General features: G+C 43.2%; 1 protein-coding gene across 1 annotated transcript in view; it reads right to left on the reverse strand.

The window, feature by feature from the left end:
• Positions 1 to 4226: 4226 nt before the first annotated feature.
• cwf19l1 (CWF19 like cell cycle control factor 1) overlaps positions 4227 to 25678 on the reverse strand; it is a 150655-nt gene continuing 129203 nt past the window's right edge. Inside the window, exons 14-15 of the mRNA XM_059654664.1 lie at positions 5483 to 5580; positions 4227 to 4337 (exon numbers count right to left, since the gene is read on the reverse strand). Coding sequence (XP_059510647.1) covers positions 5517 to 5580 — 64 coding nt within the window. The 3' untranslated portion in view covers positions 4227 to 4337; positions 5483 to 5516. The remainder of the gene's footprint in view (positions 4338 to 5482; positions 5581 to 25678) is intronic.

Below are 25678 nucleotides of genomic sequence, written 5' to 3' on the forward strand. Positions count from 1 at the left end.
TCCTCTTACTAATGTATTTGTGTTGCATTTTATTTTTGTTTTATTATTTTCTAAAATGTGAATTTTCTTCCTAGAGTTTAAGTAACAGTCTGGTTAAATTAGATCCATTTAAAGCAGATAGTGGGGGTTGGGAAAGTCATTCCCTTGTGTATAAATCCTTTGTTTTAGGTTAATGTTGTGTTAACCAACAAAGGGAGAAGTTTTAATAAATAAGGGAATCCATTTCCTCCCCACAACTGTGATTGTCGCAAACCGGCAACCTTCTGCCAGGGACTGGTTGCGGTAGTAACCTATTTGCTCTAGGCATAGAATCTGGACTAAAACCCTCAATTTTCACCTTATCCATTACCTCTACTATCTCTATCTCTACTGATTTATTGGTTAGCATCTTCCTTAATAAACACTGCTATGAATACTTGTGTATTCTAGCCTTGCCCTGTGTCTCCCAAAAAAACTTTGCTGACTCGGGCTGCCTCTGCCACCTGCTCAGATGTCAGAAGATGATATTTGGTTTTCTTTTATGTTGATTGCTTGTCAGATCTCCTCTTTCTCTTCTTATTTTTCTCTTCCCTTTTGAAATTATTATATTTGACCTGGTTCTTGAAGAATTTACCTGACATGCCTCATACTCTTTTTGCTTCCTCATTCTCAAGTTCTCTCCTCACCTAAGGACTACTGGCTTTTCCCCCTGACATTTTTGCCTTTGGAATATACTATCTATCAAATTCCCAAATCCAATTTAATTCTAATTGTAAGCCATAAGGTCTGACTAGGTATGAGACGACTAGGTACAAATCTTTTCTAAAGATATTCCACTTACTACATTATAATTATAGCAAATATTACCCTTGACACACTTGATAAAATGTGGAGCTGAAGGAACATAGCAGGTCAGACCACATCAGAGAAGCAGGGAAAGTTGACGTTTTGAGTCAGGACCCTGCATCAAGACACTAATGCTTTGAGCCCTAGATAAGGGCCCCAGCCTGAAACGTTGACTTTCCCGCTCCTCTGATGCTGTCAGGTCCTCCAGCTCCATATTTTGTTGACCCTGAATTCTAACATCTGCAGTTCCTGCTATCTCCTTACCTTGACTAATAGTGGAGTCAGCCAATCCACAATGGAATATTCATTCTCATTTGCCTGAGATATGGGCCTCTTGCACACTTAACTGTTCAAAATTAGGCCTTATTAATCCTTTACAAACCATAATGTAGTGAACTACCTTATGATCATCACATGATTAGGTAATTAAAGTTCTAGAGGCATGTACAGTAACGCAATGATTATTACAAAATTACCTTTCATTTAAAGATTGCATTTAGTCACATGTATTGCTTCTCTTCCAAAACACACTAGATAAAAAACTAACAAATGTAGAATACAGTTGCTGTATTTTCTCTTCTTGTCCCTCCCTGTAACCAAGTTCTTCTACGCTTCCTCAATTGATAACACCTTCTACTAAGTGTTTACTTCGGAGAATGTGAGCTTGTTCAACCTTAATGATTGAAAAGTTGTTGCAGTGTAGCTCTGTGAAATTCCGTGGTGCAAAAGTTGAGTCACAAGCTGTTAGCTCAGATGGCTGGTTTGGAAAGTACTCGGTCAGGTGGGCTCAATTCTAAGCTGAAGTTACCAATGTGAAGGGCTATCTCCTTGTCTGATGTGGTGATCCACAAGTTAAACAATCACCTATCATCTCCCTCTAATGAGAACAGCCCTAATTTCTGGTGGGACTATGGTGCCTTTAGTAAAATCTGCATACGTTACAGATTGGCAGAATAATGTTAATTGATGAATATACTTTGCACAATTGCCAGCAGATCAATCGTGAGTTGTGATTCGCCCTACTTATCCTACATACCCTGGATCTGAACTCTTTAGTAACTTGCCCATTGTTCTGGTCCAGTTATACCTGCCAGTCCTTGGTTGTGTTTCACTGTGGCTAGGTCCTTTCACATCCCATTGAAATAAAATCTCTCGCAGTGTAGACGTTATAATTGATCTTGTCACTATTCACTAAAAAGCCAAGGACTTCAACAGTATTGTTTGCTTAAAATAAAGTCTACATTTATAGAAATGTAGATATATTCATTGGGGCTTGCTTTTCTAATATTTTGTTTAATGTTTTTTCTTAAATCCAGCCATTAAATCATTTTTAAATTGACCTTGTTGATCTTTTTTCATTACTGTTGAGCTGGCTATTACTGGTTCTGTCTCGTAACTGGCAGTTCAAAATCTGCAGTGACTTTGTACTCAGTGAAGGACATTCTAGGTTGTAAGTTCCTTTTAATCTTTCTGTTCACTCTTGCTTTTTAAGATTTCTCTTATCTGAAGGTTGTGTAGTAACCATGTTTTCCCACTTTTTCATACTGTGCCTGGATGCAATGAATGTGCAGAAGCTGGTGGTTCCGGAGCACTTGTGATTAGAGTTCTCAAAATTACAGAATTATTGTAGTTTAGAAGGAAGTAATTCTGCCTGTCATATTTGTACCAGATCTCCAGACAAGCAATGCATCCTTTATGTAGGTATTGGAAGTGGTGTACAAGAACGATCCTGAAGTTGAAGGGCTTGAAATACGGGGAGCAGTTGAGGACCCTGGGGCTGTACTCAATGGAGTTTAGAAGGATGAGAGGAGAACTAATTGAAACTTGCAGGATGCTGAGAGGCCTGGATTGGGTGGATGTGGAGAAGATGTTTCCATCAATATGAGAGGATTAGGACCCCAGGGCACAGTGTAGGGACAACACTTTAGAACTGAGATGAGGAGGAATTCCTTCAGCCAGTGAATTGTGAATCTGTGAAACCCATTGTTGCAGAATGCTGTGGAGGCCAAGTCATTCTGTATATTTAAGACAGAGATAGATGGGTTCCTGCTTTAATAAGGAGATATGGGTTACAGGGAGAAAGCGGGAGAATGGAGTTGAGAAACATATCAGCCATGATCGAATGATGGAACAGACTCAATTGGCTGACTGGTATAATACTGCTCCCATATCTTGTGGTCTTATGGTCTATATCTCCTTGCAGATTCCTTTTGTCCTCTTCACATTGCGTCCTCCCATGTAATTCTGTGTCATCAGCAAATTTGAATAAGTTACATTTTGCTCTGTCCTGAGCCATTAATAAATCTAGTGTATAATTGAGACCCTAGGATTAATCATTGTAGCTCTCTACTAGTTACATTCTTGCAACCCGAAAAAAGCCCAAAATCGTAACTGTCTTCATTGTTGCTTAAATGATCTTCACTTGTTGCTGGTATATTACTCAATACTGTGATCTCCTACCTTGTACAATAATACTTCGTAACACCTTATTGAATTCCTTAAAATACAAATGCATGACATTTACTGGTTCCCCTTTATTAACTCTGCTTGTTATATTCTGCGTCTTAGTAAATTGATTATCCCTTTCAGAAAAAAAACTGTTGACTCTGTTTAATTGTTTTAAATGCTCTGCTATTTTATCTTTAGTAATGGGTGTTAGCATGTTTAACTAGCCTATATTTTCCCATTTTCTGTCTCCCTCCCTTCTTAGCAGGGGCATCACATTAGCAGTTTTCCAATTGTAGAAACCCTCCTGGAATACAGTGATTTGTGGAATATATCAGCCAATGTTTCAGCTATTTTTGTAGCTTTAAGTCATGTCATCAGGTTCTGATAACTCGTCTACCTTCAGTCCCATTAGTTTATTAAATACTTTGTCTCTTGTGATAGAGACTGTTAAAAAGATCTCTCTTTCCATTGGCACCTTTCTAATCTATTAACTTTGAGATGTTCATAGCGTCCTCCACTGTTAAAGCTGATCTAATGTATTGGTTTAAATTATCTGCTGTTTCCTGGTTTTCCATTATTAATTCCTCAGTTGCATCCTCTAAGGCTTCTGCATTTACTTCAGTTATTCTGTTTCTTGTTATAAGCTAATAGAAGCTTTTACTGTTTCTTTTTTAGGTTTCTTGCCAATTTCTTTTCATAATTAATTTTCTCCCTCTCTTTTTATTAACTTTTTAGTCATCCATTGCTCGTTACTAAAATATTCCCAGTCATCTGTTCTACTATCTTGGATCACAGAGTGCATTTAAGTGGTTCGTTTCAGATTTAGTTAAATGTAGTTGAGAAGGCTCAACGACAGCAATTTGCTTCAATACCAACATTTATTGGGTAATAATTAAAGGTGGGAAAAGAGAAACATTTATTAAGCAAATAAAAAGAATGAAAGAGAGGAAAGAAACAGTAATCCTCACGCCCTTCTGCCCATCAGGGTCCCCTCGATTGATAGCTGTAAGCTGAGGTTTGTTCCTGGCACCATTCGGATATCGGTCCATGGTGAAATCCAGCGACTGGGAGCAAAATTCACACTCTTATGCAGTGTAATAAACAGTCAGGCACAGGATAAACAACTACAGAAAAACACGTGATTGGGCCAGTTTTGGCATGTACAGGAATGTTCACTGAACTCGTTCAATGTCATGCAGTTGTCAAATATCATTAATAGGTTTGGCCCTTCAACCCATCCTATACAATCCATCCCGATGGTGTTTGGCAGCATATGTTACTATTGCAGGTGCAGGTGCAAATCAGTGACAGCTTCGTGAGAACATACGAGAAGAGTATGTAACCTACACTAGAAGATTAAAACTACAATGAAAATAACTCAACAATACAACAACAGGGTGTTTCATCAAATTAACAATGGCTGTGGCCTTTGGAGACTGACCCTTAAATATATATCCCATCCCTGATTTGCTTCAAGATCATGCCACCCGAATGAGGGAACCAGAATGTTGTTTACATATTTTGTTCAATTAATCTATTTATGTAATTTGTTGTAAAATTCAATATATTCTAGATACAGATTCCTTAATTTATGGGTTTTTGTTCTAATCCTCTGGTTCCTTATCCACAGATCACTTCAACCAATAATAGTCAAATAACATCATACATGGACTCAAAATTTCTCCAGCTCTCTTCATCTGTATCTGTCTTGAGGATACTTCTTCAATACGTTTTGCCCCCCCTCACCAATTTTATGAATGATTATATCACTGAGTGGTAACTACCTCCAAAGGTACTCCCTTTGAGCATGGTATCAAACAAATCAGCTATAATGTTCATCAGGCTTTACTCGTCTTATATTTTTCCTGGGGTTCCCTCACCACAGGCCCCTACACCACCCGAGTCTTAGCTCAGCCTTCTTTCACCTACACTAACTGTCCTAACACATTATAATTTCTAGTGAGTTTTGAGAAGATTTGTAGCTCAGGTTGAGGTTCTGGATGTGAGTTTGCTCGCTGAGCTGGAAGGTTAATTTTCAGACGTTTCGTCACCATTCTAAGTAACATCATCAGTGAGCCTCCGGTGAAGCGCTGGTGTTATGTCTCCCGCTTTCTATTTATCTGTTTAGGTTTCCTTGGGTTGGTGATGTCATTTCAATTATAATTTACATTATAATTTCACCTACTGGTTTAACCACTGGAGTACATACCTCATCTTGAGTGTTTGTATGATGTATCTGTACGTCAACCAATGGGTCCTTTCACTAGGGCTACCGCTGGTCCTCCCAGAGTCAATATTCTTTCATTTCTGTAACATTTGGGCATAATAACCAATCAGACTTTTTATTTTGACTGTGATTCTTTTTACATCCTGTTTAATAATAATACTCTCATTGTTTTAAAGTCAGTTTCTCTATAGATTTTGTGTCAGTGTTTTGTCATTTAAACTATGTTTTTGTGCTCTTCCAAGCCACATTAATCCTTTCGTCAAGTAGGTGTACATGTCTGAGACCTGTTCTCCAGTGCATGTTTTTTACTGTTTCATGTTTGTTACCTCCAAGGTAACATTCACTTTTGCTCGCTTGCATCAGCGTCCCAAGACCATGTCATACATTCTCGATTCTCACATGATCTTCTCAAATAATCTATCAGGTTTTACTTATCTAACCACACATTGTGCCAATGCCTCAAACTTCAGCAACCAACAAACAAAGGTGCCTTCAAGCCAAACCACAAAGAGTTAACACTTCTTTGAGGTTCAGTGCCCTCGCACAGTATCAAAACCCGGCCTCCAATTCTCTCACCTTCTAGTTATAACTGGCCCTAACTGTTCTAACGTATTAGCTACAGATCTGAATCCAGAGTCTGCCACATTCCACCCTGGAATACGGAAGTACTCTGGAATATCAGGTTGCTTTTCTCTTCTCTTATGCTTTTTTCCCAAATCCCATCCTTGTCGCCAAAAATGGCTTGCATCACAGTGCACCCAAGCAGCTCTTTTTGGATTTTGGTTAAATATAGTTAAAAGAAGGCTCAACAACAGCAATTTGCTTAAGTACCAACATTTATTGAGTAATAATAAAGGACAGAAAAAGAAAGGAATGTTTATTAAGTAAATAAAAAGAACGAAAATGAGTGGAAAAAAAGCAATAAATTTCACGCCCTTCTGCCCATTGGGGACCCTTTGATCAACGGCTGGTCTGGAGGCTGAGTTTGTTCCTGGCACCATTTGCAATCCTTGTTGGAGGTGAAGCCCAGCGATTTAGAATCAAATTCTCTGTCTTATACAATGTAACAAACAGCCAGGCACAGAAGGAAGTGATAATGGGAACTGCAGATGCTGGAGAATCCAAGATAATAAAATGTCAGATAACGAAATGTGAGGCTGGATGAACACAGCAGGCCCAGCAGCATCTCAGGAGCACAAAAGCTGATGTTTCGGGCCTAGACCCTTCATCAGTGAGGGGGATCGGGAGACGGTTCTGGAATAAATAGGGAGAGAGGGGGAGGCGGACTGAAGATGGAGAGAAAAGAAGATAGGTGGAGAGGAGAGTATAGGTGGGGAGGTAGGGAGGGGATAGGTCAGTCCAGGGAAGACGGACAGGTCAAGGAGGTGAGATGAGGTTAGTAGGTAGGAGATGGAGGTGCGGCTTGGGGTGGGAGGAAGGGATGGGTGAGAGGAAGAACAGGTTAGGAGGGCAGAGACAGGTTGGACTGGTATTGGGATGCAGTGGGTGGGGGGGAAGAGCTGGGCTGGTTGTGTGATGCAGTGGGGGGAGGGGACGAACTGGTCTGGTTTTGGGATGCAGTGGGGGCAGGGGAGATTTTGAAGCTGGTGAAGTCCACATTGATACCATTGGGCTGCAGGGTTCCCAGGCGGAATATGAGTTGCTGTTCCTGCAACCTTCGGGTGGCATCACTGTGGCACTGCAGGAGGCCCATGATGGACATGTCATCTAAAGAATGGGAGGGGGAGTGGAAATGGTTTGCGACTGGGAGGTGCAGTTGTTTATTGCGAACCGAGCGGAGATGTTCTGCAAAGCAGTCCCCAAGCCTCCGCGTGGTTTCCCCAACGTAGAGGAAGCCACACCGGGTACAGAGGATGCAGTATACCACATTGGCAGATGTGCAGGTGAACCTCTGCTTAATGTGGAAAGTCATCTTGGGGCCTGGGATAGGGGTGAGGGAGGAGGTGTGGGGGCAAGTGTAGCATTTCCTGCGGTTGCAGGGGAAGGTGCTGGGTGTGGTGGGGTTGGAGGGCCGTGTGGAGCGAACAAGGGAGTCATGGAGAGAGCGATCTCTCCGGAAAGCAGACAGGGGTGGGGATGGAAAAATGTCTTGGGTGGTGGGGTCGGATTGTAGATGGCGGAGGTTTTGGAGGATGATGCGTTGTATCCGGAGGTTGGTAGGGTGGTGTGTGAGAACGAGGGGGATCCTCTTTGGGCGGTTGTGGTGGGGGCGGGGTGTGGAGGAGGTGGAGGGCGTGGGTGGTGTCACGGACGTAGGTAGGGACACCACCCACGCCCTCCACCTCCTCCAGGACTTCCTATTCCCTGGCCCCCAGCACCTCATTTTCATCATGGACGTCCAGTCCCTATACACCTGCATTCCGCATGCAGATGGCCTCAAGGCCCTCCGCTTCTTCCTGTCCCGCAGGCCCGACCAGTCCCCCTCCACCGACACCCTCATCCGCCTGGCCAAACTCGTCCTCACCCGCAACAACTTCTCCTTCGATTCCTCCCACTTCCTACAGACCATGGGCACCGCATGGGCCCCAGCTATGCCTGCCTCTTTGTAGGTTACGTGGAACAGTCCCTCTTCCGCACCTACACAGGCCCCAAACCCCACCTCTTCCTCCGGTACATTGATGACTGTATCGGCGCTGCCTCTTGCTCCCCAGAGGAGCTCGAACAGTTCATCCACTTCACCAACACCTTCCACCCCAACCTTCAGTTCACCTGGGCCATCTCCAGCACATCCCTCACCTTCCTGGATCTCTCAGTCTCCATCTCAGGCAACCAGCTTGTAACTGATGTCCATTTCAAGCCCACCGACTCCCACAGCTACCTAGAATACACCTCCTCCCACCCACCCTCCTGCAAAAATTCCATCCCCTATTCCCAATTCCTCCGCCTCCAGTGCATCTGCTCCGACGATGAGGCATTCCACTCCCGCACATCCCAGATGTCCAAGTTCTTAAAGGACCGCAACTTTCCCCCAACAGTGGTCGAGAACGCCCTTGACCACGTCTCCCGTATTTCCCGCAACACATCCCTCACACCCCGCCCCTGCCACAACCAGCCAAAGAGGATCCCCCTCGTTCTCACACACCACCCTATCAACCTCCGGATACAACGCATCATCCTCCGACACTTCCGCCATCTACAATCCGACCCCACCACCCAAGACATTTTTCCATCCCCACCCCTGTCTGCTTTCCGGAGAGACCACTCTCTCCGTGACTCCCTTGTTCGCTCCACACCACCCTCCAACCCCACCACACCCAGCACCTTCCCCTGCAACCGCAGGAAATGCTACACTTGCCCCCACACCTCCTCCCTCACCCCTATCCCAGGCCCCAAGATGACTTTCCACATTAAGCAGAGGTTCACCTGCACATCTGCCAATGTGGTATACTGCATCCTCTGTACCCGGTGTGGCTTCCTCTACATTGGGGAAACCAAGCGGAGGCTTGGGGACCGCTTTGCAGAACACCTCCGCTCGGTTTGCAATAAACAACTGCACCTCCCAGTCACAAACCATTTCCACTCCCCCACCCATTCTTTAGATGACATGTCCATCATGGGCCTCCTGCAGTGCCACAATGATGCCACCCGAAGGTTGCAGGAACAGCAACTCATATTCTGCTTGGGAACCCTGCAGCCCAATGGTATCAATGTGGACTTCACCAGCTTCAAAATCTCCCCTGCCCCCACTGCATCCCAAAACCAGCACGGTTCGTCCCCTCCTCCCACTGCACCACACAACCAGCCCAGCTCTTCCCCCCCACCCACTGCATCCCAATACCAGTCCAACCTGTCTCTGCCCCCCTAACCTGTTCTTCCTCTCACCCATCCCAAGCCGCACCTTCATCTCCTACCTACTAACCTCATCCCACCTCCTTGACCTGTCCGTCTTCCCTGGACTGACCTATCCCCTCCCTACCTCCCCACCTATACTCTCCTCTCCACCTATCTTCTTTTCTCTCCATCTTCGGTCCGCCTCCCCCTCTCTCCCTATTTATTCCAGAACCCTCACCCCATCCCCCTCTCTGATGAAGGGTCTAGGCCCAAAACGTCAGCTTTTGTGCTCCTGAGATGCTGCTTGGCCTGCTGTGTTCATCCAGCCTCACATTTTATTATCTTGGATTCTCCAGCATCTGCAGTTCCCATTATCACTAATAAAATGTGAGGCTGGATGAACACAGCAGGCCCAGCAGCATCTCAGGAGCACAAAAGCTGACGTTTCGGGCCTAGACCCTTCATCAGAGGCACAGAAGAAACATCTGCAGAAAAACATGTTGATCGTGCCCGTTTCAGTATGTACAGGAATGTTCACTGGACTCATTCAAGGCCATGCAGCTGTCAAATATCATGAATAAGTTTAGCCTTTCAGCCCATCCTACACACCTACCACTAGTTTTCACCACTTGTTGTGCCTTAGTTTTTGATTGAATAATCTCCTTGACCAGCTTTGTTTACCTGAGAGGTTCATCCCTCCCTGAGTCCCGCTTTTTGACCAGAATAACTTTTTATTCAGAATTATAAAATATCAGCTGCAATGTTTCCCACTGTTATCCATTGCTGTTCTCCTTAGTCTATCATTCCTTGCCTGCTGTAGACAACTGCTTCTTCACATCTCCACAAGGGCCCTTACTTAGGTTGAGGACAATAGTTTGAGACTCACGTTGCTGTTCTTCAAACTGAATTTGAAATCCTACCATGTTGTGATTGCTATCTCCTGAGAGGATACTCAAGTACAAAATTTCCTATTAATCCTAACTCATTACTCCTACTGGACCTAAAGTAGACTGTTGCTGGGTAAGTTCGGCAACATTCTACTCTCAGAAGCAACAACTAATGCTCTCAAAAAAATTGTCTTCCATGTCATCCTTGCCCATCTGATTTGTCCAGTAGATTTTGTAGATTAAAATCACCCATTACAACTGTGAAGCCCTCTTTGTGTATCTCCATTATTTATTTATTTATGCTTTGACCTACAGTGAAGTAAATTTACAGGGACCTATAGACAATTCCCACCTCTGACTTTGTTCTTTTCCAGTTCCTTATTTCCAGCCAAATCAAATCCATATCATGATTTCTTTGCACTTGTATCTCAATGCATTAACACCTTCTTAACAAACGTACCAACCTCCTTTTCCTTTTTGCAAACTCTTCTGGAATGTAAAAGTTTGAGGCCTCAAAGCTAAGTTCTGGTTCCTCAATATGTTTTGCATCCAGGTTGTACTTCTAATACTTATCCTCTGACTGCTGAACACTGCTAACCCTTGTGCCACAAATGACCTTATAGGAAAATCATTTCAATTGCTCCATATTTATATGATTTGTGTGGTGCAATTTCAGTCACATTCTCCTGTCCTTGGCCATGAACCAAATATGATATAATTAATTTGAGGAGTATACTTACTCCTGAAACACAATGCCCAGGTATGTCTCCCTGATCTGTCACAGTGTCCACAACTCTAAAGGTCAACACTTGCTGCAGATGTGGTGACCACAGATGGCCCTGGCATTTGCCAATTCCTCCAGCTCTTACAATGTTGCCCAATGCTGCATATACTCAGACAATCAGCAGCCAGAGTAAGGTTGTGTGCTACGTGCGTTGTAATAAGCAATGTGGAGACTATATCACAGCCTATCAAATTTAGCTCAGCAAAGAATTTAAAACTGAATGCTGCAAAGCAACGGAATCCAGCAGAAAGCAGGAATAATTGAAGCCCACAAAGATCAGCCTCAAGTGCTCCATATTTTTGAATTGTTATTTTTGAAGTTAGGTGCCAATGGACTGGATTCTGATCATACAGCTCTTTTGCAGGTTTATGCATTTTAACAATTCATACCAAGATTTGTCTCACTGAATATTGACCTTGATGGAGGCTGAACAAATGCACCTTCTAAAGATGCAAGGTAGTACTTCACCGTATACTATTGTGCAAGAAAAAATGTAGCACACTGTGAGTCAACTTCCATTACAAAAAGGCAGAGATAGTAGGAACTACAGATGCTGGAGAATCTGAGATAACAAGGTGTAGAGCTGGATGAACATAGCAGGCCAAGCAGCATCAGAGGAGCAGGGAAGCTGACGAAGGGTCCAGGCCCGAAACTTCAGCCTTCCTGCTCCTCTGATGCTGCCTGGCCTGCTGTGTTCATCCAGCTCTACACCTTGTTATGACAAAAAGACACTCAGTTTACTTATGGGAGGAATTGATGCTCCTAAGTAAGAGAAGGCATCAATTGTAAGCTCAAATTTGTAATAATTATAAAGTGTTAACATTTACTGAAAACTAAATATTCTGATCAGTAGCCCATGCTCCTCTAGAGCAATGGTTGCCAACCTTTTCAGTATCTAGGCACACATAAATGAGGCAAACAGCTCTACAGCGCACCTGCTTTATTTGGCTGAAATGATTTTTAACAAATATCACACTTGCTTGTATTTCCTCTGGTGAAGGCCTGTTTTCAACATAGTGCACGCAACATGATATAGAAAGATCAAAAGCATCAATGTTTGAAATTCACCAGGAAAGACGCACTTGTTCTGCAAGCAAAGACACGTTTTCAAAATTTGCTCACCTCGACTGTATGCCAACTTCCCTCTGCAGGGGAGACATTCAGTAAGGGAAAAAAATGGATCTCCTGTCCATGAAAATGCCAGATAACCCTCAGAAAGCTGTCTCTGAAAGCTCTCACTTTCTTTCTTCAGGTTCAGATGCTTCATCAACCCAACATTGGCCCAGTCAGCAAAAGCAACATCCAATGAAAGGATAAGTGAATAAATTCTGCATACAAAAAACTTTGCATGTCCTTGAATGCAGCCTAAACAAAATTCATATTCTACCCTGCACCAGGTCATAGAATATTCCAACTCTCAGACCCATAGAAGGGGATATTCTGGACAATGGTGAGTGCTTGCCATACTTTGGCAGCAATCTCTGCCACCACCGACAAGGCAATCCAACATCATATTACCTGTGCCAGCTCAACCCTCTACATACTATTGGCAGCAAGTGTTTGATGGCAAAGACTTCTGCAAGTCAACACAATTCCTAGGTACAGAATAATTGTCATCACCACACTCCTGTACTGCAGCGAGATTTGGAATGTGTATCAGCAGCACATAAAAACACTGGGTATTATTCTTTCAACATGGTCTCCACTGTATTGTCCAGTTCAATGGGAGGACAATTAAACAAATGCTAGCCTCGATTTTGATGTCAGTTTCACCAGAATTCAGACAAATTTGTGCAGAATTAATTTTGGTGGATTTGGCACTGAAACTGTCTCCTCTAGCAGGTCCTGTTATGTCAACTCTCAAATGCCAATGTTCCAAGGAGGTCAAAGAAAACTGTGCTCAGCAGCTCTCTTAGAAGCATTGGCCTTAATGATAGGAGGCTTTGCTGTTATAACAATATTTCAAAACGGTGACAACTTCTCCATAAAGCAGCATCATGCTTGGCGTCGCAATGCCTTTACGATGAGGCGCATCAGTGTTGGAGAAGGGAAGAATTAGAAACATTGCACTGTGGATCCTGCACTGTGGATCCCACTACCTCAAAAGATCACCCTTGCCCAGATGTTGAAAGATCTGGGAGTTGAAAATTGTTCTGTTCAGTCACATGAAAACAACCAGTAAGTTGTGACTCTTTGTAGATGTCAGCCTTGAAACAAGAGATGGCTGATGACAATGACTCTGAGATGTACCTATTTCAGAAAGCCATTGTATAGATATAAGTGTCTTCAGCAATGTTTAAGTTATATGAATTCAACATAATTACATTTGTTGGGAGCCTATAGCTTTGCATTTGGTTTCAGAGTCTCTCATAATTATTTCATTTTAAATTCATCTGAAATATTTTGAGGTATCTATTTCAAATATTTACATTTGTTGTTAGAGAAACTCCCGGGTGACCTTATTGTTTTAATCGTTTAGATTGCTATATTTACTTAAACCCAAAGAGTTTTGAAAATGTCTGGCACTTCTCTTGGTTTAACAATTTGGCTGAATTTCTTCCCCTAAACAGATACCATAAATACTTTAGTTTTTGCAAGATTCTTATAGTCTAAATTGCCCGTGATTAACACCGGCATTGCATTGGAGAGAAGAAAAGCCAGTGCTAGAAAATCAGTTGCCAACTTGAGGAAAAACTAACAGTGAGAAATGAATGGCAATAAAAGAGCAAGGGTAATAAGTACCAGCGAAGAGGAGAGGAGAATTGGCACAGTAATTGAGGAGGGGCAATGTTTGGAAATGATGGCAAGAATGACGTGAGAATTGGTTAACATTGAAAGGGATGGAAATACGATATGAGGAATGGAAATGGGATCTGAATGAAAGAGAGGTGGTAAGTAGCAGAAGCTGTTTGTGGTGCTTCAAGGACAGCAGCAGGAGAATCTTGGTCCTTCTGTTTTTATTGGCAAGGCAAGAAAGATCAACATGTTGAAAGCATGCCAGTCTAAACTGGAGCAGAGTCAGCATGAACACAGGAAGGAGGGCAGAATGCCAGCTTCAATTAGGGATATGGACTTGCCAATAACACAGAGCCATGTAACTGTTCAATGGGAGCAGTGAGACATCTCCCAAACTTGATTTCCCATCTGGCTTGTTGGCCTCTGCTACTTATAGCCTGTGTCTATCTACTTATGAAGCAAATCAAAGGTACAGGAAGTGAAAAGATCCATCTTGAATCATGTGGAAATTAACCACAATGTAACAAGTGGTTCTGCAGTTTTGTGAGAAATGGTTTTGCTGGGCTTCATCAAGATGACATTAAAAATAAAAGTTCGTCCTATCCCAAAATAATATCTCCAGCTGTGGGCAATGATCCATTTTGTAACTCAATGCAGCCAAAAACTGTCTCAAAGTGAGTCTTTAACAACATTATTGTGAATAGCTGCCTTCTATATCTATATTTTGAATTGGTCACAAGTTTTGACAATGTCCTATGGAGATTCTTATTGACCGAAATACACAGAGAACCCGGAACTTTCACTATTACACAATTTCATTCTTTTGAGTCTTTTCAAGTCTTTTCAGAAAGCAAAATAAGAAAGACATTTTTTACTTGTGCTTAATGGCTATTTTGCAATGTACAGATTGAACCAAAGTATGTACAGTATTGAAACTTCCTACATTTCAACAAGCAGAAAGACTGAAGAATAACCTGAAGTATGTTTATGTATCAAACAGCAATTGCTACTGTTTTCTTTACAACTGCCACACCCAGATTATCAGATTGTCTACGCATAAATGCAGTATTCCAAACTAAAAGCCAGACTAAAAGTCTAGATGCCAGACACAACATTATTGCCAGTGGGGGCTTCTTCTTCTTCGCAAATTATTGATTTAAATTGTTGGAACAAGCGATTTAAACAAACTGCTGCACAAAATAAGAAGCAACCTCTTGCCAAAAAATGTGGTGTGAGAAATCATGTGACCTTGTGTGAGTAATGATTCTGTTCCGATGGTATGATCAGCAAAAGGCCAAAGAACTACCCACTGAGAAAGAGCAGACAAATTTTAAAGATACATTCCCTGCTGCTGTTCTGTTAAGCTACGTCTGCAATATTACTGCGATGACTGAGGATAGTTCCATTTGTTAACTGTAACTTTACAACTGCACTTTACATAAACTTGGGAAGCCGTATGAGATTCATGTTCCTTCAGCAAATTTCTCTTTTTTTTAAACATCTTTCCTGACATCAGCTCAAACCTTTTGGATAGGTGTAAATTAATGCGGCAGCAATGATATAAATACCACCTACCATTTGTCTCTCATTTACACTGATTCTGTATCATGCTAATTTGACACTGATGTCCAGGCTTGCTCATGGCATTATCCTGAAAACAAAAATAAGTTGAAAATACCAAACTGATTAAAATCTTTTTGCAGTGTTTTACTGAATTCAACTTGACCATCGGCTTTATGCAATGCTTTTTCATACATAGAACATACAACAGTACAGGCCCTTCGGCCCACGATGTTGTGCTGACCTATTATCCTACTCTAAGATCAAACTACCCTGCATACCTGACATTTTACTATCATCCATGTGCCTAGCCAAGAATCGCTTAAGTGTCCCTAATGTATCTGACCCCACTACCACTGCCGGCAGCGCATTCCACGCACCCACCACTCTCTGTTTAAAGAATCTATCTCTGACATTGCTCTTATAACATCCGCCAGTCACCTTAAAATTATGTCCCCTTGTAATAGTCATTTCCGCCCTTGGAAAAAGTCCCTGGTTACCCATTCTATTTATGCCTCTCATCATCTTGTAAACCTCTATCAAGTCACTTCTCATCCTTCTTCACTCCAATGAGAAAAGCCCTAGCTCCCTCAACCTTTCTCATACGATCTGCCCTCCAGTTCAGGCAGCGTCCTGGTAAAACTCCTCTGCACCGTCTCTAAAGCCTCCACATCCTTACGATAATGAGGCAAACAGAACTGAAGACAATAATCCAAGTTGGTCTAACCAGAGTTTTATAGAGCTGCGGCATAACCTCAATTCACCTGCCAATGAAAGCCAACACACCCTATGCCTTCTTAATAACCCTATCAAATAGGGTGACAACTTTGAGGGATCTATGGATGTGGACCCAAAGAACCCGCTGTTTCTCCAAGAATCCTGCCATTAGCCCTGTACTCTGCATTCAAACTCGACCTTCCAAAATAAATCCAAAATGCTTATCAGTCCCTATCTTTCCTTCTTGAAAGAAAGTGAAAAACCACAGAGGAATGCCACACTGCAGTCTGAGTTATATATGCCTCTGTAAGCAATAATGCTCAATGGAGTGAAGTAACGATAAAATGGAGGTGATTACAGTAAAGAAGGAACTTGCAGGAAACAGACTTGAGACTCTTAATATCTCAGCAGTGATGTAGGTCACAACTAACCTGTTAGTAGTTGCAGTAATGTAATAAAATTCCTATTGTTTACTCAGCAAGAGCCTTCTAGAGATATTCTCATCCACACTGGACCATTTTGGGAACTCACACACGCAACATGGTGACAAGAGTATTCAAAACGTAATGGACAGCTCTGACCACCACAACATCTAAATTGTGCCACCTAAGAGAAACTACATTTACAAGTGAAACAGTTTCACAGAGCTGACCATCTCAGTCTTCACAAGCAGAAGTCTTTCCCACCATATTTGAATTAATGGATATGGCCTGCTGAGGCTTCGCTTTAGAAAGGAGGCCATCTCAAATTATGGTCCAGTTTGCAAGCACCTCCATTGATACCACATGATGTGTAGCGATAAAATCACTCTCATTTTCTGTGCCAAAGAGTATTTGGAAGGTTACAGCCCAGCAAGATGCCATTCAGCCCATCATGTTTCAGTTGAACAAAAAAAATTAAGGATATAAAGAAAATGCCTTCCTAGTCAGTGATGCCCACTTCCCACAAATTAATGTCTTGTTTAGTTGCAAAATAAGCCGTGTTATTATACAAAGAAATGCATCCTCCCTGTATCATAAGATTAGGAATGGGGATGCCCGTTAATAATTTCATAATGTTCAGCACTATTCACAACTCCTCAGATAGTGAACCAGCCTATGTCAAAATAAAGAAAAACCTGGCAATATCCAGGTTTGAGCTGGCAAACAGCAATTGACTGTCATGGCACACAAGTGCCAGGCAAAAACCATCTCCAACAACAGATTCTAACTATCACTCTTTACATTCAGAGGCACTACACTCCCTGAATCCCCAACATTATCATCCTAAAGGTCACCATTAAGCAGAAACTCAACTGGACTCGCCATATAAATACTGTAGCTCCAAAGGCAGGATAGAAACTGGGAACCCTGCAGTGAGTAACTAATTTCCTTACTCCCCAAAGCCTATCCACCACTAAAACAGACAAGTCCAGAGTGTGATGAAATACCTTGCTTCTCAAGGGCACCTAGGAATGGTCAATAAATGCTGGCCCAGCCAGCATCACCCATACCTCATGAATGAATTTTTAAAAAAGCCTTTATGGGCAATATCTGAGCACCTCCTTGTATGGCTCACTACTTTTACTTGCTTATTCCATTCCAATCCTATTTCCTTCTGCATCTCCCCCCATCACCATACTTGTATGGATGTCTATTGAGAATAAGACTGCTGTCTGACTAAGCTTTAGCTCTCGGTTCACCGCAATAGCTTTGCGATTGCTGATTTGTTCACTTTTGAAAGTTCTTTAACTCACAAAAACACTTTGTTAGCTCCCTAATATTACTTATATTAGTTCTTGGGAAGTGAGCATTGTTGGCAAAGCCAGCACTTGTTTTCATATGTAATTGCCCTTAAGACAGAGTCATGAGACTTTCTTTAGCCACTGTCATGTCAGCATTAACACACACACACACAGAGTAATATTTGGAAGGGGCTTTCACGTATTTGAGTTCACTCCTTCAGGCCCAAGAATGCAGATTTAATCATCAATTTCTCCAGGATCCTCCCAAAAAGTAATGACAATCCAAGGTCTTTCCTGCACTAATGACTGTTTCATTAAATCGGCCTTCCCCATTCCTTTCTAATTTTACATCAAGCAACATACACAGATTTCACAAAGTGTTTTGCACTAACATAAAGTCCATCCATTTGACTGCCTCTGCCACTCCTACTTCCCCACAAAATCAAATGTCCCATCAGTTTTCCACATTCCCCTTACTTAAGGTAGCAATGGAACCGAAGACAGTGAGTCCCCTTGAGCTGAACAAGTTTCAGTTTCTCACATTACTTTCTTTGTCTTCCTTTGTGTTGTTGGTCCAAAGGCAAGTCCAACCCACACAGTGCCACAGCCTCCACCACAGGGAGGGAAGGCAACAAGCACCAACCCCATGTGACTCAGAATATTCATAGCAATTGGTGCTTTGTTATTTCTCCTTGGATTTTCAGGATGGGTGCAGTACAGAAGGAAAGTAAATGTCTGCTAACATTGTCCTTTGCCACTGTTGTGATCATCTTTCAATCAGAACAAATGATCTGTTCTGAAAGATCAGAAGCTGTGCTGTTAGCACCAATCTGGTTCACATAGGCCATTCAGGCAATCAACCTATCCTTCTCCTCAAGGAGTTCAATATACAGCCATGTTGTCATCTACATAGCTATGGTAAGGGCTTTAAATTCTTTCCATTATGTGGCTGATCAAGGATCACTCCAGTTCCTATCTCCTATCATTGGTGACCATTGGTAGAATACTCAAGTTTTGGAATACTCAACAGTTTGGACATATTATGAATGCAACTTCCTTATCCAGGGAACCACCAGTGCTGGCTGGTTATGCTAAAACTTTAAGTACCTATTGCCAACCCTTTGCATCAAATTAGAGTCAGTTTTATGCTGAGGGCCAACAAACACTGAAAAGATAGATTGAGGTTCTCCAAACCCATCCCATAAGACTTTGCAGCCAGCTGGGCTTTTGACAGCCTGCATTTAATTTTATTTCAAGTGGTTGAAAAGTCAGTGTCCAGTCAAACTTCATTTCTCCGCATTACAAAGTCCCCAGCATTTTAACTTTCAAAACGTTCATTGTTAATTTCCAGTGACCCTGCCCACGGCCGACCACCTCGTCGCTCCGCCCACAACCTCCACAGCCAACAACCCCAGAGAAGACAGCCACACTGAACCCTGCCGCATCTTCACCAATCCCCCAGAACTTCCACTAACTGAGAACGAATGGTCAGTCCTTAGTAAGGGGCTCACCTTTGTCCCTCTACAACCACACATCAACGAATACCAGTCACGGTTGGACATAGGACAGTTTTTCTGCCACCTTCGCCTGCATGCCTACTTCTTCAACCGGGAACCTAACCCTCCCTCAACTGACTCCTTCACCCACTTCCAACACAAGTCCTCCTCCTGGACACCACCCCCAGGCCTCCTACCATCCCTCGACCTCTTCATCTCTAACTGCCGTCGAGACATTAACTGCCTCAACCTCTCCACCCCCCTCACCCACTCCAACCTCGACCCACAGAACGGGCAGCCCTCCGCTCCCTCCGCTCCAACCTCAACCTCACCATCAAACCCGCAGACAAGGGTGGCGCAGTGGTAGTATGGCGCACTGACCTCTACATTGCCGAGGCCAAAGCCAACTCTCCGACACCACCTCCTACCGACTCTCGATCATGACCCCACACCTGAGCACCAAACCATCATCTCCAACACCATTCATGACCTCATTACCTCAGGGGACCTCCCACCCACAGGCTCCAACCTCATTGTTCCCCTATTCCCAATTCCTCCGCCTCTGCCGCATCTGCTCCCACGATGAGGCATTCCACTCCCGCACATCCCAGATGTCCAAGTTCTTCAAGGACCGCAACTTTCCCCCCACATTGGTCGAGAATGCCCTTGACCGCGTCTCCCGCATTTTCCGCAACACATCCCTCACACCCCGCCCCCGCCACAACCGCCCAAAGTGGATCCCCCTCATTCTCACACACCACCCCACCAACCTCCGGATACAACGCATCATCCCCCGACACTTCCGCCATCTACAATCCGACCCCACCACCCAAGACAGTTTTCCATCCCCACCCTTGTCTGCTTTCCGGAGGGACCACTCTCTCCGTGACTCCCTTGTTCGCTCCACACTGCCCTCCAACCCCACCACACCCAGCACCTTTCCCTGCAACCGCAGGAAATGCTACACTTGCCCCAACACCTCCTCCCTCACCCCTATCCCAGGCCCCAAGATGACTTTCCACATTAAGCAGAGGTTTACCTGCACATCTGCCAATGTGGTATACTGCATCCACTGTACCCGGTGTGGCTTCCTCTACATTGGGGAAACCACGCGGAGGCTTGGGTACCGCTTTGCAGAACACCTCCACTCGGTTTGCAATAAACAACTGCACCTCCCAGTCACAAACCATTTCCACTCCCCCTCCCATTCTTTAGATGACATGTCCATCATAGGCCTCCTGCACTGCCACAATGATGCCACCCGAAGGTTGCAGGAACAGCAACTCATATTCTGCTTGGGAACCCTGCAGCCCAATGGTATCAATGTGGACTTCACCAGCTTCAAAATCTCCCCTCCCCCCACTGCATCCCAAAACCAGTCCAACCTGTCTCTGCCTCCCTAACCTGTTCTTCCTCTCACCCATCCCTTCCTCCCACCCCAAGCCGCACCTCCATCTCCTACCTACTAACCTCATCCCACGTCCTTGACCTGTCCGTCTTCACTGGACTGACCTATCCCCACCTATACTCTCCTCTCCGCCTATCTTATTTTCTCTCCATCTTCGGTCCGCCTCCCCCTCTCTCCCTATTTATTCCAGAACCCTCATCCCATCCCCCTCTCTGATGAAGGTCTAGGCCCGAAACGTCAGCTTTTGTGTTCCTGAGATGCTGCTGGGCCTGCTGTGCTCATCCAGCCTCACATTTTATTATCTTGTTAATTTCCATTTGGGTGATCTCAGGCTCTTTTCTATGATTTTCTACATCTGAATTCAGATTCGCGTTAAACACATTAAGGATTTTTAGATAGAATCCCCACAGTGTGGAAGCAGGCCATTCAGCCCAATGAGTTCCTGCTGACCTCCAAAGACTATCCCTGATCCATCCCCTATGCTTTCCCTGTAATTCCCATTGCTAACACAACTAACTTACACATCCCGAACACAGTGGCTAACTCAGAATGACCAATCTACCAAACTTGTACATCTTTGGACTATGAGTGGAAACCAGAGCACCTGGAGAAAGCCCACACAGACACAGGGAGAATGTGCAAACTCCACACAGACAGTTGTCCAAGGGTGAAATCAAACTTGGATCCCTGGCACTGTGAGGCAACAGTGCTAAATGCTGAGCCATTGTGCCACCCCTTTTTTCAGCTAATATGATACTATCAATATTTATTCATAGGCAGCTGCATGTATGTGCCTGTATTCGGTATCGGGAAGGAGAGGTAATCTTTTCAGGCATAGTGAACTTAAACATGGTGCTATCTTTCTAGGTGAGATTGCAAAATGAGGGATAGTTTTATTTTCCGGGCTGTCTCTTGACAAGAATTAAATTGAAACTGCTCGAGCACAGTTTATAGCACGTACTGAAATGATTAAAAAAAAAACTTTGATGAACAAAGATTTCCACATAGCTCAAAAGATAACTTTCTAACCCTTCGGAACTGTTAGATGAGAAAGGAGCTGCCTTTTAACATCATGCTAGTCACATGTTCCAGAGACAATGTATTATTTAACCACTTAGTGACTAATAATACCACAGAAATTCTGAGGAACAAAGGAGCAGTTGAGCTATTTGAAATGCTTACAAAAAAATCTAAAATATGTGATTACAACACTTGTCTGTGGTACTGCTACCTTTTTCTCTCTAAATAGTTTAACCAGGTCAGTAATATGATCAGGAAGGAAACACACTGGTAATGATAGGATTCCATAAGAAACACATTTGTATCACCCTTCAAAAGCCTGGAGACATGCAGCTAGAGAGAATACAAAATTAGTTGCACTTTAATAAAGTATGATAAGTTAGGTTTACTGCTCCCATGTTCCCAGTGCAATTAAACAGAATTGCCATGAGAATGTCACTGCACCATCTCCAGTACAGACAGACGGGATAACATCAACAGGATATTTACTTACTTGCTCAACATATTACTAACAGCTGGTTTAAATTGGAATCAGGGTGAGACAATAACTTCTTGATTCATTCATGTGATGTCACTGTCACATGAACAGTGGAACAATCTCAGATGAGCACTTGTAACTCATTGGAAACCACAGATTTAAATTGTATCTAATGAATCAACAGGAATCGAGAACAAACAGCTTGTTGGAAAGGAAATTAATAGTTGTGAGGCCTGGCCTGCCATAAAATGTCTTTATTATATCTATTCCTGTGAGGGGACAGTTTAGACTAATAGGGACTTTTTTAAAAGAATGTTGCCAGCTGTCTGTGGTGAGATTTCCTTTTCCCTTTGCCTTGTCAGCCTGTGAGTAGAATATTATTTAGAATTGTGGAATCAATTTTCGGCCCATCCAGTATGCACTGACAGGTCAGAAACATGTGCCCTTTAACCTAATCCCATTTACCAGCACTTGGTCTAAAGCCTTGAATGTTATGACTTGCCAAGTTCTTACCCAGTCACGTTTTAAAGGATATGAGGCAACTTGCCTCTACAATTCTCCCAGGCAGCACAATCCAGACCATGACAACCCTCTGGGTAAAAAAAGATTTTCCTCACATCCCCGCTAAACCTCCTTCCTCTCACCTTCAACCTGTGTCCCCTCATAACTAACTCTTCAAATAAGGGAAACAGCTGCTCCTTATCCACTCTGTCCATACCCCTCAAAATCTTGTACACCTTAATTAGATCATCCATTTGTCTTCTCTGGTCTAGCAAAATCAACCCAAGCCTATCCAACCTTTCCTCATAAATTTTCCACTCTAAGCAGTATGTTGGTGAATCTCCTCTGCATCTCTTCCTTTGCTCTAGCTTTAATCTCACCAAAGTTCTACAACTCTAACATGATTTCCCTGTCTTTTAATCAATGCCTCAATTGATAAAGATGTGTCCCATATACCTTATAATATGTCCTTCTGCCTTCAGAGTTCAATGGACAAAAATGCCAAGGTCCCTTTGTTCTACAGAACCTCTGAGCGTCATGCTGTTTGTTGAAGTGTTTCCTGTCAAATTACTCCTTCCAAGGTGTATCACTTCACACTTTTTCAGGGTTAAATTCTATCTGCCCATTTGACCATCCCTTTTATCTTATTGTAGCTCAAGATTGTTAATCTCACTGTTAACCACCTAATCAAGCTTTGAGTCCATCCACAAATTTACTAATCCAACCTCTCACGCAGTCATTTATGCCGATCATATAATTGATGAATCCAGGGAACACAGTACAGATTTCTATGGTATGTGACTGGACACTGGCTTCCGGTGACTAAAGGAACCTTCTGTCATCACCTTTTGTTTCTTACGACTGAGTAAAATTTGAATCCGCTTTATAAAATACCCTGTATCCTATGTGTATTTTTTTTCTTGATAAGACTTCTGTGTGGGATCTTGTCAAAAGTTTTGCTGAAATCCGTACAAACTACATCAACTGCACCACCCTCATATACACACTTGGTCACCTCCTCAAAAAATTCAAATTAATTAGGCATAGCCACCCTCTGATGAAGCTATGTTGACTATCCCTAATCAAGCCTTGCCTCTCCAAGCAGAGACAGTTGCTTGCCTTCAGAATTTTCTCCAGTAGTTTTCTTACCATTGATGTGAAACTCATGGGTGTGTGGTTCTCTGGCTTAACCCTTCTTAAATATCAGAACCAAATGAGCCGTTTTCCAGGCCTCTAGCATTTCTCTTGTGGCCAGACAGGAGTTAAAATTTTGAGTCAGTGCCCCTGGAATCTACTCCTTTGCCTCCCACAGCAGCCCGGGACACAGTTCATCTGGACCTGAAGATTTGTCCACTTTTAACACTTCCGATGCTTTGCCCTTCCATAAGACCATAAGACTCAGGAGTGGAGGTAAGGCCATTTGGCCCATCGAGCCCACTCCACCATTTAAACATGGCTGATGAGCATTTCAACTCCACTTAACTGCACTCTCCCCATAGCCTTAATTCCTTGCGAGATCAAGAAATCACCAATCTCTGCCTTGAAGACACTTAACGTCCCGGCCTCCACTGCGCTCCGTAGCAATGAATTCCACAAGCCCACCACTCTGGCTGAAGAAATATCTCCTCATTTCCATTCTAAATTTACTCCGTCTAATTCTAAGGCTGTGTCCACGGGTCCTAATCTCCCCACCTAACGGAAACAACCTCACAGCATTCACCCTTTCTAAGCCATACATTATCTCGTATGTTTCTATTAGACCTCCCCTCAACCTTCTAAACTCTAATGAATACAATCCCAAGATCCTCAGCCATTCAACGTATGTTAGGCCTACCATTCCAGGGATCATCCGTGTCAATCTCCGCTGGATACGCTCCAGTGGCAGTATGTCCTTCCTGAGGTGTGGGGCCCAAAATTGGACACAGTGTTCTAAATGGGGCCTAGCTAGAGCTTTATAATGTCTCAGAAGCACATCACTGCTTTTACATTCCAACCATCTTGAGATAAGTGACAACATTACATTCACTTTCTTAATCACAGACTCAGCCTGCAAGTTAACGTTTAGAGAATTCTGGACCAACACTCCCGGATCCCTTTGTACTTCGACTTTATGAATTTTCTCACCGTTTAGAAAATAGTCCATGCCTGTATTCTTTTTCCCAAAGTGCAAGGCCTCGCATTTGTTCACGTTGAATTTCATCAGCCATTTCCTGGACCTCTCTCCTAAACTGTCTAAACCTTTCTGCAGCCTGCCCATCTCCTCAGTACTACCTGCCTGTCCACCTAACTTCATATCATCGGCAAACTTCACCAGAATGCCCCCGGTCCCTTCATCCAGATCATTAATATATAAAGTGAACAGCTGTGGCCCCAACACTGACCCCTGCAGGATACCACTTGTCAGCGGTTACCATTCTGAAAAAGAGCCTTTTATCCCAACTCTCTGCCTTCTGTCAGACAGCCAATCCTCAATCCAAGCCAGTAGCTCACCTCGAACACCATGGGCCCTCACCTTGCTCAGCAGCCTCCCATGAGGCACCGTATCAAAGGCCTTTTGGAAGTCTAGATAGATAACATCCACTGGGTTTCCCTGGTCTAACCTACTTGTTACCTCTTCAAAGAATTCTAACAGGTTTGTCAGGCACGACCTTCCCTTACTAAATCCATGCCGACTTGTTCTAATCCGACCCTGCACTTCTGAGAATTTAGAAATCTCATCCTTAACGATGGATTCTAGAATTTTACCAACAACCGAGGTTAGGCTAATCGGCCTATAATTTTCCATCTTTTGTCTTGATCCTTTCTTAAACAAGGGGGTTACAACAGCAATTTTCCAATCATCTGGAACTTTCCCTGACTCCAGTGACTTTTGAAAGATCACAACCAAAGTGTCTGCTATTTCCTCAGCCATCTCCCTCAGAACTCTAGGATGTAGCCCATCAGGGCCAGGAAATCTATCAATTTTTAGACCTTTTAGCTTTTCTAGCACTTTCTCTTTTGTAATGCCTACCATACTCAACTCTGCCCCATGACTCTCCTTAATTGTTGGCGTACTACTCAAATCTTCTACTGTGAA

The sequence above is a fragment of the Stegostoma tigrinum genome, chromosome 25 (assembly GCF_030684315.1).
Source record: "Stegostoma tigrinum isolate sSteTig4 chromosome 25, sSteTig4.hap1, whole genome shotgun sequence".
NCBI classification, from domain to species: domain Eukaryota; kingdom Metazoa; phylum Chordata; class Chondrichthyes; order Orectolobiformes; family Stegostomatidae; genus Stegostoma; species Stegostoma tigrinum.